This window comes from Salvia hispanica, chromosome 4 (assembly GCF_029641045.1).
Source record: "Salvia hispanica isolate PSC_SH4W2 chromosome 4, Shi_PSC_v1, whole genome shotgun sequence".
NCBI classification, from domain to species: Eukaryota; Viridiplantae; Streptophyta; class Magnoliopsida; order Lamiales; family Lamiaceae; genus Salvia; species Salvia hispanica.
The window spans coordinates 55,924,121-55,939,355 of NC_142695.1; the positions used below are offsets into that span (position 1 = coordinate 55,924,121).

At 36.9% G+C, this 15,235-nt stretch overlaps 2 protein-coding genes, 1 non-coding gene and 3 pseudogenes across 3 annotated transcripts; 4 read left to right on the forward strand and 2 right to left on the reverse strand.

Moving 5' to 3' along the window:
* Positions 1-2,157: 2,157 nt before the first annotated feature.
* Positions 2,158-2,460, forward strand: LOC148929559 (signal recognition particle RNA). Its single transcript, XR_016130020.1, has one exon.
* An 837-nt stretch (positions 2,461-3,297) lies between these two features.
* Positions 3,298-4,623, forward strand: LOC125197276 (putative F-box/LRR-repeat protein 9). The gene is made up of 2 exons (XM_048096001.2): positions 3,298-3,746; positions 3,853-4,623. The coding sequence occupies exons 1-2, from the start codon at positions 3,334-3,336 to the stop codon at positions 4,412-4,414; spliced, it is 975 nt and encodes a 324-aa protein (XP_047951958.2). The 5' UTR covers positions 3,298-3,333; the 3' UTR covers positions 4,415-4,623.
* A 2,033-nt stretch (positions 4,624-6,656) lies between these two features.
* On the reverse strand, positions 6,657-7,302 carry LOC148929560 (dirigent protein 21 pseudogene; annotated as a pseudogene).
* Positions 7,303-10,808: 3,506 nt separating this feature from the next.
* On the reverse strand, positions 10,809-11,552 carry LOC148929561 (dirigent protein 21 pseudogene; annotated as a pseudogene).
* A 501-nt stretch (positions 11,553-12,053) lies between these two features.
* Positions 12,054-13,233, forward strand: LOC148929562 (putative F-box/LRR-repeat protein 9). The gene is made up of 2 exons (XM_089056927.1): positions 12,054-12,544; positions 12,672-13,233. Exons 1-2 carry the CDS (start codon positions 12,054-12,056, stop codon positions 13,231-13,233), a joined length of 1,053 nt encoding a protein of 350 aa, XP_088913053.1.
* Positions 13,234-14,128: 895 nt separating this feature from the next.
* On the forward strand, positions 14,129-15,021 carry LOC148929563 (putative F-box/LRR-repeat protein 23; annotated as a pseudogene).
* The last annotated feature ends 214 nt before the right edge of the window (positions 15,022-15,235 follow it).

The following is a 15,235-nucleotide window of genomic DNA, read 5'->3' on the forward strand; positions in this document are numbered from 1 at the left end:
CATCATTCTTCAATCTTACTGAATTTTGATTTCCAGTACATCATGTGATTATTTTGTTCTCATCTTTGTACATCTTCATTGTTCTTGTTGTGGTGATTAGTCCCATTCTTTATTTTGCAGAGTCTCTAATATGCTCCATGTTCTACTTTTCCACATATCATGTCAGCTTCGATGCCTTACAGTTGTAAAATGTGATTATTATGATTCAAAGGATTTGATTATGGGACTAAAAAGGCTGCCACAATTGGAAGAGTTGCACATTATGATGAAGCAAATGCTCATATCCGAAGATTTTGAAACCATTGGGATTGCTTGCCCAATGTTGAAATTGTTTTCATATCACAACTGTGTCGTTCAAGTTGATGATACAATGTTTGCATGAGACGTGGTAGCAATTCGTAAAACCATGCCTAATCTACACCATCTCCGTCTTTGTGATCATGGGGTGGGATATAAGGGACTGGAAGCGATTTTCGATGACTGCCCCCACCTCAAATCACTCGATCTTCGGCTATGCTCCGCATTTGAGAAAGTCTCTGATCCAGATATGATATTGATTCTGAATATGTTATTCATCTTTACTATTGTTGTGATGATATTCGAGGTGAATATTATTAGTTGTTGTGAAGGTTTTGGTGGTTATTACTATTTCTTGTCTTCAAAAAGATCTGTGGCTCTATTCCGACTCTATCAGTTTTGTGGATTGGCTTAAGAAATGGCATGATAACTATGATGATGATGTTGTGTATGATCATGATTTTTTATATGATGGGGCTTGTTGTGATGTTTTCTGTTGGAATTACTTTTATTGTGGTTTGGACCCTGATATATAGTCTTCCTCTATGTAAGGATTTTCAATGATAATAGTCTTTATGAATGGTGTATTTAGACATTGTGCATACTCGAATTGTTTTTATTAAGTTGAAGTAGTAACTGTGGGCTGTGGACATGGCGACATCTGCCATTGTGTGGTCAACAAATTCGAGTACCTTGTCCTTCGTGCAGTTGATTTAAGCCAGAGAAAACTGCTAGAGTTAACGATTGGCGTTTGGACATCGATTGAGTGGCTAGACTACGTAGCTGATCGGTATAATTCTTTCATTTCATATCCTCTGCTCACGTCTAACATCAAATCTGGTGCTTTAAAGCAGCTAATTTTAGTAAAATTTTGTGAATTTAATAACTGGTGTAGTTCTTTTCTTTGTGCTTTTCTCTTAAGCCTCTGAACTAATTTTGGTGGACAAACATTGTTAGAAGTCGAGCGGTTACAAAATTTGTTGCTAGATATTAAAATCAATGTAGTATGTAGTTAATTTATCTGGTTGTTATGAGGATTTGCAGTGAGGCCATACTTTTTTGCTGATTTTCTTATTCAAATATTCCCGGTGTGGTGATTCATAGTTTTAGAACCTTTATTTATGGTCTCATTCTGTTGTTCTGCATAGTCACTAATATGCTCTATGTTCTACTCTTTTCACAGATCATGTCAGCTTCGATGCCTAAATGAAATATTCTTATAATTAATTGATTTTCAAGATTCAACATGTAGGTGTGACTGTGTGAGATTATGTCAAAGAGGGTGGGTAGTATTATTGTGTAGTGGCCACATGCCACTGAACTAGTATCAACTATACTCAAAATATTGATGTTATGTTCTTGGTGTTGTGAATATTCTGCTTTTAGAACCTCTCTGTCCAGAATCATTGATATGGTGTATGTTCCAACTCTTTTGACTGATCAAGTCAGCTTCGAAGCCTTACACTTTCGGATTATGATATAACAGGAAAGTTTGAAGAGTTGCACTGTATTAGAATGTCTTCATTCAGTGTAGACGAATTTAAAATCTAGAATTTACAGAGTATGTTGTAGCAATTGGAAAAACCATGCCTAATCTGCACCATCTCCGACTTTCCGTAATCTTGTGGAACATAAGGGACCAGAAGCAATTCTCGATGGCTGCCCCCACCTTGAGTCACTTGTTCTTCATGGAGATGTCGGTCTTGATCTTGATGTTCGCACCAAGATGTAGTATCGTTGATCTCTCTAAGATGTTTATTCACCAAAATTAGTAACTTCAAAGTTTCTTATGTTATCCCACATCGATATCTTAGTATAAGTTGTGATAATATATAAATGAATGAAATGGGCATGTATATTGCTGGGCTTAATAACGTTGGCCTATAACCCAAGTGGGGGCATAAAATTGGTTGGATATTGGCCCCAACCAATTGGCTGGGCTTTGCGGTGCTTATTCTGGCCTGCCCGTTCCAAGCTGGGAGTTGGGCCACGGGGCCTGTGCGAAGGCATGGGCTTCTTGGCTCATAGTGTGGAGGGCACCGCGTTAGGCTGGTTTCACAGAGCAACGACCACTTCCCGCTCTCGGCAGTGGAAGGATAACAGGCCGGTGTGTCGCTTGCCCGTTAAAGTCGGATGTGTTGGCCCAATTAAACAACCAATTTTTTGTACTTAAATCTATTATTTTTATTATTATTGAATCTAGTTGATTTTTTTTCAATATATCATGTGATTGTTGTGTAATCGGCAACCTTTATGTATTGCTATTCCTCATGTTTTTTCTACCCTTCCTGACAGATCACATATCACAACTGTTATCGAAGGACGGAAGTGTTTTCAGAGCATGTTGAGGAAAATGCAAAAAGCATGCCTAATCTGTGCTATCTCCGAATTTGTGAATATTCAATTGGGTATAAGGGGTTGGAAACGCTTGCCCATGGCTGCAGCCACCTCAAATCACTTGATCTTCGTTTATGCTCTGGTCTTGATTGTGATTTTGATTGTGGTAAAAGTTTTTATGAGGAAAGGACAGATCTTCGTTTATATCAATTCCAAATCATGTACAAACTATTTATTCTGTATTGTGCGTTATTTTTATAAATATAATATTTCATGCTATAATCAATTAATGTAGTGATTATTTGTATTATTAGATTGCATTTTATTCATTTTTTTTTCCTCAAAATTAGAAATTTTCAAGGGAATTTCATTCTCTCTAGCGAGATGAGACTAGTTTTCCACTAACGCCCTTTATTTTTATTTCTCTTACTTTATCAATTTTGTACTGTATCTTAACTTTTTAAATTTTTTTTAATCATCTCATTAGTTTAAATTTATAGAATATGGAGTACGTAGCAGTATAATTTAAAAGCCAAAGTATTTTATTAAAATTAATGGAAATTCTAAATAAATTATATATTTTATAATTTCCCTCCAAATATAAACGATTAGGGAGAATTTAAAAAATAAAATAAAATGTAAACTATCTTTTCCTACAAATTACAATCGAACCATCTTCCCCAAATCAACACTCACACCATGAAGCCGCGAAAACGAAACCCTAAAAAATCGAAGAAATTGAAAAGGGGATCTTCATCCTCAGCCCCTTGGCCGCCGTGGATCGAGCTACCGGAGCATCTGACGGCAGATATTCTGCAAAAGTTGTATACGGAGGAGATAATTGAGAGTGCGCAGTGTGTTTGCACTACTTGGTGGAGAGTCTGCCAGAATCCGGCCACGTGGCGCTCTATTGATTTGGACTATCGACGTCCCACCGCCCGCGATGAGCGTGTTTGTGAAGGGAGCTGCACACATGACGACGTTTGCCGTTGTGGGGAGGACAAATTCGCGTTCCTTGTCCGTCGCGCAGTTGATCTAAGCCAGGGACAACTCCTCAACCTCAAGCTTGGCGTTTGGGATTTGTATGAGTCGCTAAATTACGTAGCACATCGGTACAATTCTTTCATTTTTTGTGGTGTTCTTTGCGCTTCAACCTCACTGAATTTTGATTTCCAGTAGTCTCTGATATGCTCTGTATATGTTCTACTTTTTCCACAGATCATCTCAGCTTCAAAGCCTTACATTTTTACAGTGTGGTGTTGATTATGACACAAGTGGGTTGATTATGGCAATTCAAAAACTGCCACAATTGGAAGAGCTGCACCTTACGATGAATCCAAAGCTCGTGTCCGATGATTTTGAAACCATTGGGATTGCTTGCCCAATGTTGAAATCGTTTTCATATCACAACTGTTTCAATGATGTTGAAGATGCAGAGTTTACAGGGGACGTGGTAGCAATTGGAAAAACCATGCCTAATCTGCGCCATCTCCGACTTTGTTCACTTTGTGAACATGGGATGGGATATAAGGGACTGGAAGCTATTCTCTATGGCTGCCCCCACCTCAAATCACTTGATCTTCGGCTATGCTCCGCATTTGAGAAAGTCTCTGATTCTGGCCGAAGAAGTTCTGCTCGGGAAAGAAAAGATTTGTGGCTCCATACTGACTCTATCAGTTTAATGGATTGGATAAAGCAACGGAAGGATAACTATGGTATTGATTCTGAAAATGTTGAGCATTCCTATTGTTGTGATGATTTTGAAGGAGATTATTATTAGTTTTGTTGTAAAGGTTTTGGTGGTTATTACTATTTCTAGTCTTGATGGTTGTGATGAGATGTTGTTGGAGGCTTCATTATATCTCCCATTTTACTTGATATGTAGTGAGATATCAATGACCCCTTCCTGTCTTTGATTAGTATCAATGTACAGCTTATAACTCCATTCTGCTTTTGTTATTGTCCAATTTTATTATTTTCAAACACCTATTGGAATGACTTCTTTGTCTATAGATAGTGTATATCCCTTCTGTTTATATATTCTTATTATAATTAATTCATTTTTTCGAGTTTCAGTAGCTGTGAGATTATGTTTCGAATTTCTTCCCTAGTAAGTTGGTAACATAATATCTTCCAATATTAACATTTATTTGGTAACACAATATCTAACAATCTCGTTGTTGTTTCTACAAAAATTTCAACATTATGCTCATTATTTTATCTTATTGAGTTTTGATTTTTAGTACTACATCAGTATCTCTGGTTATATTTCCCCACAACATTTCCTTCTCCCTAAATAGACTACAATTTATTGCCCATAAGAAAATTTATTGAATTAATTTTCCTCGAATGTGTTAATTATAAAAAATATCGGTAATGTAAATAATTTGAGAAAATAAGGAGTGTTTTCTGTAAACAGAGTGTATCGAAATTGTAGCGCAATTAACCCTAAAATTCGAAAATGTTGAAAAGGAAGTCCGAATTCGGCATGTCGAAGGCGCCGGATTCCTCCGCCGCACCTCCGTGGATCGAACTGCCGGAGGAATTGACGGCGAATATCCTGCAAAGGTTGCACGCTGAACCAGTGGCGGATCCAGGATCGATAAACGGAGGGGGCGAAATATATATTAGTAGGTTGGTTTAGGGCGAAAATGACAATTTTTTCCGATTTTCGGGGCGACATCGGGACAAACGGAGGGGGCGGACATGGTAATTTTACGTCCGGATAAGAAGAAATTAATCGCACGGAGGGGGCGACCGCCCCCTCCTGCCCCCCCCCCCCCCCCCCTAGATCCGCCACTGCGCTGAACAGAGACTGGGGAGTGCGCAGCTAGTGTGCAGTGCGTGGTGGAGAGCCTGCAAAAATCCGGCCATGTGGCGCGTTATTGATTTGGACTATCAACGTTGCGATGCCGAGGAAGTTCATTTGAGCTCAAACTGAGACATATATTAAAGAGCGGAGGGAGTACATGACTAGCTAATTGATTACAATTAAGGTCAAGATTATCGTTATTGCAATGGATATTCTAATTTTCTGTACAATAATTTTTTCAGCTTAAATATGAATATTATTCTTAGTTTTATGTGGTTCCTCATCAGTTTTCTTTTTCGTCCATCCCTTTTTAATTGGAACATTTTTTATTATTTTTGGTAATGAGCTTCACATCCTACTAATTCAATCAACTCATATTTTATTATAGGACTCACAATTCTACTAACTTTTTTCATGTATGATTTTTAAAACTCATTAGACGGTATCAATTAATGAGGGATATACCACGCTGGTAAGATAATTTACTTAGACTAATAAGTTAGATCTCTCAATAAATTAAATAAGAATAATATGCCAGATAATTGTACCACAAGCTATAACAAAAAAATTGACCAAGCTAGTCACACACATTCACATAGGAAAACAAAACATAGCACGTTTCCTTAATACAACAATTGCGTTTCAATCTTTTCGACATATAAATTCCACGATTGATAGCACAAGAAAAATCGTACAATTATTGCCAAGGGTTTTGATCTGTGCAAAGATTATATTTAAATATAGAAATTCAGAACAAAATTATATGTAGGGCATTGTTAGGCTATTGTTAGTTTATTTTTAGATCATTTTAATAAAGGAAGACCTAAAATAATCTAAAAATGACATCCAACCCAAATTTTATAAAATATCTAAAACTGATTAATAATGACATTTTGTGTTTTTAGTTAATTATTGACCATTTGATTAATAAGTGTTGATACTCATTGAGCGTTTATATATAAATTCAAATATTACCGTTTTGAGTTCCATTTATGATTTGTAAAACAAATTTTCCAAACGGAACATATACTTCATTGCAACATCAAACATGCACTAGTAATCGTGCCATGCATCTCGAAATTAACTCAGTTGGTACGACGATTCCCCTCAGATCAATCGATCGGAACACGAGTCACGATTCCACCTCATGGAAGACTTTTATTTTTCCTTCAAAATACACATATTATCATATTTAAGCAATTTTGGACATCATTTATTCACACATAATTCAACCAAAATAACCCAAACACAAGTGGAAATAAAACGACAGCATCAACACGGTAGAGATGGAGTGGTGACATAAACCGTGTACTCGAGCACACTGTAGTTGTTGGCCTCCTCAAAAGAATAGCTACTTGTAATTGCATATCCACGAGCATTCCGGAAAGCCCCGGCCCCGCCGACGACGGAAAGCTCCCTCGTGGCGTCGGCGAATTGGTTGCGGCCGTTGATGGTGACGGTGCTGCCCTTGTACGGACCCGAGGTCAAGAAGAAGTTGAGGTTCATGGAGAATGCTTGGACATTTAGGTCCATGGAAGTGGTGGTGCCCTGACCTCTAGCCACCTCCTCCGAGCCGAGCTCCGGGGCCACCGTGACCTTGTCGTCAAAGACGTTGACCCGGCCAAAGCCGGTGGGGGAGGTGTTGGTGATGGAGGAGTTGGCGACGGTGAACAAGGTGGCGTTAGGGCCGGCGCGGATGTCGTGGACGTAGAAATGAAGCTTGATCGTGGCTATGTTTCCCTGGCAGAAGGTTTGGAACCATGGAGTGTCTCCGGCGGTGGCGGTGGCCGTGGCCGTGAGGAGGGTGGCTATTGTTAAGAGAAGACTGAATGTTGTTAAGTTCTTCATATTTTTTTTTCGGAGAAAACCCTAATTTGGTGAGGGTGTTGAATGCGGATATGTTTTGAGATGATGGATGGGGTTTATATAGATGCGTGGTTTCAAATTTGATGAACTCTATGACTCATTATTACTCTATGATTATCCATTTAGGACTGAGGTATAAGACATTATCATATGATTATCCATTTAGGATTAAGCTGTGAGATTAATTCTGTAGAAAGGATTGACTATTAATTTATCCATCTATGTGAGATTAATTCAATTGAAACTTAGAAGGGATTGACTATGATTTTTGTCATATGATTATCCATCTATGATTAAGTTATGAGATTCAATAATAAAACAAAATATAAGATATAATTTTTCAAATCCACTTTTAGGTAGAATAAATTAAGCTGATACTATACTTTGGTACACAGTAACTTGGGTATATATAGTGTATACTGTATAGTAGCTTTCGGTGTCGGATATTTGTTTCCGCCTAATGAATAAGAGGGGTCATATTTAATTTATTTAATTTAATTCAATTTGTAGGACGACTAAGAACTTAACTAGAAATTTAGAATAGTATTTATCACAGTTGAAAAGTAAAATTTATACAAGAGGGTTTTATTCAATTTGCAGGACTACTAAGAACTTAATTAGAAATTTAGAATAGTATTTATCACAGTTGAAAAGTAAAATTTACACAAGAGGGTTTTATAATATGTGCATATTTTTAGGAATATCCCCGTATCTTTATTACTATTCGGTGTATTGAAAATTCTGGTAGATCAAGCGTCTTCACTTTTATGTTTGTTTTGTGTACAACTCTGCTTTTCTTTCAAATGGTGTATTTGGCTGCATGTTCATATCTTCAATCTACATATTAAGTATATATCTATCTTTTTTTCGTTGAGTTTGATGTGGATCTTTTTGGCATTCTTTATTTACAAAATTAGTAACATTATTAAATTGGAAAAACCATGCCTAATCAGATAAGGGACTGGAAGCAATTCTCGATAGCTGCCCCCACCTCGAGTCACTTGATCTTCAAGGATGTGCCTGCCTTGATCTTGAAGGGGCTCTTGTCGAGATATGTTCTAACCAAATAAAAGATCTGTGGCTCGATTTAATGGAACCAATTGTTTAGCGTGATGAACGGGACGATGAGGACTTATCTGTTTTCGACAATGTTGAATTCTATACTAGTGATTTTGAGTATGATCCTGATTATTACTCCCTCCGTCCACGATTAATAGTCCCATTTCCAAATGGCGCGGGTTTTAAGAAATGATAAGAAAAGTGGGTGGAAGAAAGTTAGTGGAATAAGGGTCCCACTTGTATATATTAGTTTTAAATGATATGTGAGTGAAATGAGTTAGTGGAATGTAGGGTCTCTTTACCATTTATGGTAATTATGAACCAGGACTCTTATTCGTGGACGGACCAAAATGGAAAAACGGGACTCTTATTCGTGGACGGATGGAGTATTAGGATGGTTGCGATGAACTTTGATGGTTATCGAGAACTATTTCTAGTCTTGAAATTTTGGCAATGTATTTCTCTAGAATTTTGTGTGCCTTTGAACTAATTTTGGCAACAAACATAGTTGACAAAATGGTTGCAAAATATTGAAATTTGGATGCTATGAGTCAATGGATGTGGTTAATTTATCTAGATCTTATTCAAAGCCATCGTGTAATTGTGTTTATATATTTGTTACCAAGAATTTTATGTGGCTACTACAAAACTTTGCTTGATGTGGTTTTGACTTATGAGCTCTTTAGAAATGAAATGAGCATTTCTCTTGTAAAATTTGTGTAGGTAGAGTAAAGCCTTAACAATCTCTATAAAAATTTCAGCTTGTATGATGGCATTATATTATCCACATAGCTTAGTACTCTTTAAGAATCAAATTTCCTTCTCCCTAAATAGAGTACTACGATTAATTGAAAATGTGTTAATTATAAATTTATGTGTTGACAAGTGCTAGGAATAAGAAGCATTAACTGCCTCACAAAATGAAAATGACAACTATGCACAAAAATGTATATTAATTTTAGTGAATTTGAAGTTTCTAATTTATATATCTATTATTATGTTATTAAAAATTTAATATATAATTTATATATTTAATATATAAAATTGAAAGTTATTTTTTTAGTAATCTATATTATAAAATAGCCAATGAAGTATCGAATTAGAGTCAAACAAATAGAACGATAGAAATTTTATCGGGTTTTCAGGCCAGCCCATCGGATTTTCGGGTCTGGCCCCTAACGGGTTGCGGATTAATCGGGTGCGGACTAATCGGGCTAGAAATTTTCAGCCCTAACCCTGTAAATTTGGCGGGCTATTTAGGCCGGCTCACGGATTGTGGGCTACATTAACATCCCTTTAAGGGGGTATAAAGAAACTAATTTTGATTACTACCTACATAGGAGTATAAAATATGATACGTACAAATCGAGTATTCTATTTAAAGACTATATAGCTCCAAGAAAATATTATACCAGGGATATTACTATAGTAAATGCTGTACTCTAATTATGTTGATGAACTACTCGCCGTCACCTGCTATGTGTCTCAGTTATTCCATTTTTGTCCATTTCATATTAATTGTCTCGTTTCCTTCAACCACTTTTGATAATCGACCATATATTTCACTGACTCATTTTATTCACATTTTATTATTAAATTATAATATATAAAAGCAAGATTCACATTCCATTAACTATTTCAACTCAGTTTCTATTACATTTGTTAAAATTTGTGTTATGTCAAACTGAGACATATATTAAAGAGCGGAGGGAGTACATGACTAGCTAATTGATTACAATTAAGGTCAAGATTATCGTTATTGCAATGGATATTCTAATTTTCTGTACAATAATTTTTTCAGCTTAAATATGAATATTATTCTTAGTTTTACGTGGTTCCTCATCAGTTTTCTTTTTCGTCCATTCCTTTTTAATTGGAACATTTTTTATTATTTTTAGTAATGAACTTCACATCCTACTAATTCAATCAACTCATATTTTAATATAGGACTCACAATTCTACTAACTTTTTTCATGTATGATTTTTAAAACTCATTAGACTAGTAAGATAATTTACTTAGACATCTTAATAAAGGAAGACCTAAAATAATCTAAAAATGACATCAAACCCAAATTTTATAAAATGACCTAAAACTGATTAATAATGATATTTCGTGTTTTTAGTTAATTATTGACCATTTGATCATTTTATCATAGAGCCAAGATTTGAGCTACATTTCTAAATTTAAATGCATTCTTGTTTTTATCATCTCCCATTATTGCAATATCTATGGATGAAAAGCCCTTTATGACCTTAACTTAGTTATATATTGATACTCATTGAGCGTTTATATATAAATTCAAATATTACCGTTTTGAGTTCCATTTATGATTTGTAAAACAAATTTTCCAAACGGAACATATACTTCATTGCAACATCAAACATGCACTAGTAATATCTCGAAATTAACTCAATCGGTGCGACGATTCCCCTCAGATCAATCGATCGGAACACGAGTCACGATTCCACCTCATGGAAGACTTTTATTTTTCCTTCAAAATACACATGTTATCATAATTAAGCAATTGTGGACATCATTTATTCACACATAATTCAACCAAAATAACCCAAACACAAGTGGAAATAAAACGACAGCATCAACACGGTAGAGATGGAGTGGTGACATAAACCGTGTACTCGAGCACACTGTAGTTGTTGACCTCCTCAAAAGAATAGCTACTTGTAATTGCATATCCACGAGCATTCCGGAAAGCGCCGGCCCCGCCGACGACGGAAAGCTCCCTCGTGGCTTCGGCGAATTGGTTGCGGCCGTTGATGGTGACGGTGCTGCCCTTGTACGGACCCGAGGTCAAGAAGAAGTTGAGGTTCATGGAGAATGCTTGAACATTTAGGTCCATGGAAGTGGTGGTGCCCTGACCTCTAGCCACCTCCTCCGAGCCGAGCTCCGGGGCCACCGTGACCTTGTCGTCAAAGACGTTGACCCGGCCAAAGCCGGTGGGGGAGGTGTTGGTGATGGAGGAGTTGGCGACGGTGAACAAGGTGGCGTTAGCCCCGGCGCGGATGTCGTGGACGTAGAAATGAAGCTTGGTCGTGGCTATGTTTCCCTGGCAGAAGGTTTGGAACCATGGGGTGTCTCCGGCGGTGGCGGTGGCCGTGAGGAGGGTGGCTATTGTTAAGAGAAGACTGAATGTTGTTATGTTCTTCATATTTTTTATTCGGAGAAAACCCTAATTTGGTGAGGGTGTTGAATGCGGATATGTTTTGAGATGATGGATGGGGTTTATATAGATGCATGGTTTCAAATTTGATGAACTCTATGACTCATTATTACTCTATGATTATCCATCTGGGACTGAGGTATGAGACATTATCATATGATTATCCATTAAGGATTATGCTGTGAGATTAATTCTGTACTCTATGACCCATTATTACTCTATGATTATCCATCTAGGACTGAGATATGAGACATTATCATATGATTATCCATTTAGGATTAAGCTGTGATATTAATTCTGTTAGAAAGGATTGACTATTAATTTATCCATCTATATGAGATTAATTCAATTGAGACTTAGAAGGGATTGACTATGACTTTTATTATATGATTATCCATCTATGATTAAGTTATGAGATTCAATAATAAAATAAAATATAAGATATAAGTATTCAATCATGAGATATAATTTTTTCCTATAAATTGACCGCTTATTAAAACACAATGAAACCATCTGCCCCAAATCAACATAGTCACAGCATGAAGCCACGAAGACGAAACCCTACAAAATCGAAGAAATTGAAAAGGGGATCTTCATCCTCAGCCCCTCCTTCGCCGCCGTGGATCGAGCTACCGGAGCATCTGACAGCAGATATTCTGCAGAGGTTGTACACTGAAGAGATAATTGAGAGTGCGCAGTACGTGTGCAAGACTTGGTGGAGAGTGTGCCAGAATCCGGCCACGTGGCGCTCTATTGATTTGGACTATCGACGTCCCGCCGCCCGCGATTTCGGCAACATTTGCCTCTGCGGGGGCTGCAGAGATGATGAGATTTGCAGTGAAGGGGGCTGCACACATAACGACATTTGCCGTTGCTGGGAGAACAAATTCAATTACCTTGTCCGTCGCGCAGTTGATCTAAGCCAGGGACAACTCCAAAACCTCAAGCTTGGCGTTTGGTATTTGTATGGCTTGCAAGATTACGTAGCAGATCGGTACAATTCTTCCACTGAATTTTGATTGTTTTGTTCTCATCTTTCTAGTTTTAGAGACTTTGTTTATTTTTGGTCCTATCCATAGTCTCTCTAATATGCTCTATATATGTTCCTACTTTTTCCACAGATCATGTCAGCTTCGAAGCCTTACAGTTGCACAGTGTGATGATTTCAATTCAAGTGAGTTGATTATGGGAATTAAGAAACAGCCACAATTGGAAGAGCTGCACCTTATGATGAATCCAATGCTCGATTTCGATGATTTCGACACCATTGGGATCGCTTGCCCAATGTTGAAATCGTTTTCATATCACAACTGTTTGAGCAAAGGTTCACATCTTCCAGAATGTTTTGATTTTTCAGAGCATGCTAAAGCAATTGGAAAAACCATGCCTAATTTGCGCCATCTCCGACTTTGTCAAGATCGGATGGGATATAAGGGACTGGAAGCGATCGTCGATGGCTGCCCCCATCTCAAATCACTTGATCTTCGGCTATGCTCCGCATTTGAGAAAGTCTCTGATTCTGGCCGAAGAAGTTCTGCTCGGGAAAGAAAAGATTTGTGGCTCCATACTGACTCTATCAGTTTAATGGATTGGATAAAGAAACGGAAGGATAGCTTTGATTTAGATTCTGAAAATGTTCATCATTCCTATATTTGTGATGATATTGAAGGAGATTATTATTAGTTTTGGTGGTTATTACTATTTCTAGTCTTTATGGATGTAATGAGATGTTGATGGAGGCTTCATTATATCTCCCATTTCCCATTTTACTTGGTATGTAGTGAGATATCAATGACCCCTTCCTGTCTTTGATTAGTATCAATGTACAGCTTATAACTCCATTATGCTTTTGTTATTGTCCAATTTTATTATTTTCAAACTCCTATTGGAATGACTTCTTTGTCTATAGATAGTGTATATCCCTTCTGATTATATATGTTCTTAATTCATTTTTTCGAGTTTCAGTAGCTGTGAGATTATGTTTCGAATTTCATCCCTAGTAAGTTGGTAACATAATATTTTCCAATATTAACATTTATTTGGTAACACAATATCTAACAATCTCGTTGTTGTTTCTACAAAAATTTCAACATTATGCTCATTATTTTATCTTATTGAGTTTTGATTTTTAGATGTAAATAATTGCTAAGTGCTTGAACTAACTTTCGCAGGTTAGAACATGATGATAGTAAGGATTGTGGTTTCTATTGTTGAATTAGTAATGCTTATAGAGAGAGCAATGAAATTTTGGTGTATAATTGTCATTTTCATGTTTTGTGGCAATGAGATCTAGTTATAGTACTTCTGAGGATGCGCAGTCGTATTCGCATAAAAGAGGCTATACTTGGTCGAAGATTCTCTTATTCATAGCACTTGTGCTTTTATCTTGTTGGATGAATATGCTAGCGGGATAGGAAATGTGTATTTCTGTTTTTGCTATGTCTTCTTCTACATCTATTCTGGCTATTTACTTATTTATACATCGAGATGGGGTGGAGGTTGAGAAAAGCTTTGTACATGTGAATTTTCAAGCTTGTATGATGATATTATGTTGATTAGAATAAGTATCATGTGTGTGTATCCTACATCTACACATGATTCTTTAACATTATGGATTTTGACAACCTAAATAATCCCAGTGTGGTGATTCTTACTCTTAGAACCTCTATTTTGTTGTTTCCCATTCATTCTTTACCCAAAAGCGCTGATATGGTCTTATATTCTGCTCGTTTGACAGATCAAGTCAGCTCCGATGTCTTACACTCGCATGGTATGAGCAAATGAAAAGTGATTGGACTGATATGATGAAAAAACTCCCTCAACTGGAAGGGTTGCACCTTATCAGCATGCCATCACTCACTCCCAAACAATTTGCATCCATTGGCATCTCTTGCCCCATGTTGAAATCATTTACATATAACCAACAATGGTACGAGCATCCATTCTTTCCAGAAGATGAGGGTTTTGAAAATTTCTGCACTAAGCATGCTATTGCAATTGGACAAAGCATGCCTAATCTGCGTCATCTCAGACTTTGGGAACTAGTTGTATATGAGGAACAAGGGAGTGGAAGCGATTCTCGATGGCTGCCCCCACCTTGAATCCCTCGATCTTTGAAGATGCTCTGGTGTTGATCTAGATGAAGTTCTGTTTAACAGATGTATTGAGCGAATAAAAGATCTGATACTCCCTACTGACGGTAACACTAGTGATCCTGATTTGCTTGAAGATCCCGGATATGAAGGTTGGGATGTCATTGGATCATCAAATTTGACATATTTGTGCAGGCCTGATTCATCTGATGAAGGCTTCGATGATGATGATGGTTGTGGAGGATTTGCTGGTTCTCACGATTTCAAACCTTTTTAGATGAAAATGCTAAGGTGCCTGAGATTTCAAGATATGTCTTCACTTTTTATGTAGGTGTAGACGGTAAAGGTTTCTTCTATCGATTTTGGCTTAAATCTATATGGACAATACCAGTCCTACGTATCTCCCCTTTTGCTTGGTATATATCAATGGATTCTCTGTCTTTTATTAGTAGTTCCAATGGAGAATATATTTGAGAATGTATTACACTATTATGTTTTGGAATGCATTTTGTACTATTATTTTATTTTAGAAATAATTTACCTTTCAGTATACCTTTTCTCTTTAGAATGTGTTAATTTTTAAATACGGTATA

Excerpts from the sequence above, each read along its gene's own strand:
- LOC125197276 (XM_048096001.2), top strand. The coding sequence starts at position 3,334 with ATGAAGCCGCGAAAACGAAACCCTAAAAAATCGAAGAAATTGAAAAGG. Across the intron at positions 3,747-3,852 it reads CTAAATTACGTAGCACATCG|ATCATCTCAGCTTCAAAGCC; the intron begins GTACAATTCTTT and ends CTTTTTCCACAG.
- LOC148929562 (XM_089056927.1), top strand. The coding sequence starts at position 12,054 with ATGAAACCATCTGCCCCAAATCAACATAGTCACAGCATGAAGCCACGA. Across the intron at positions 12,545-12,671 it reads CAAGATTACGTAGCAGATCG|ATCATGTCAGCTTCGAAGCC; the intron begins GTACAATTCTTC and ends CTTTTTCCACAG.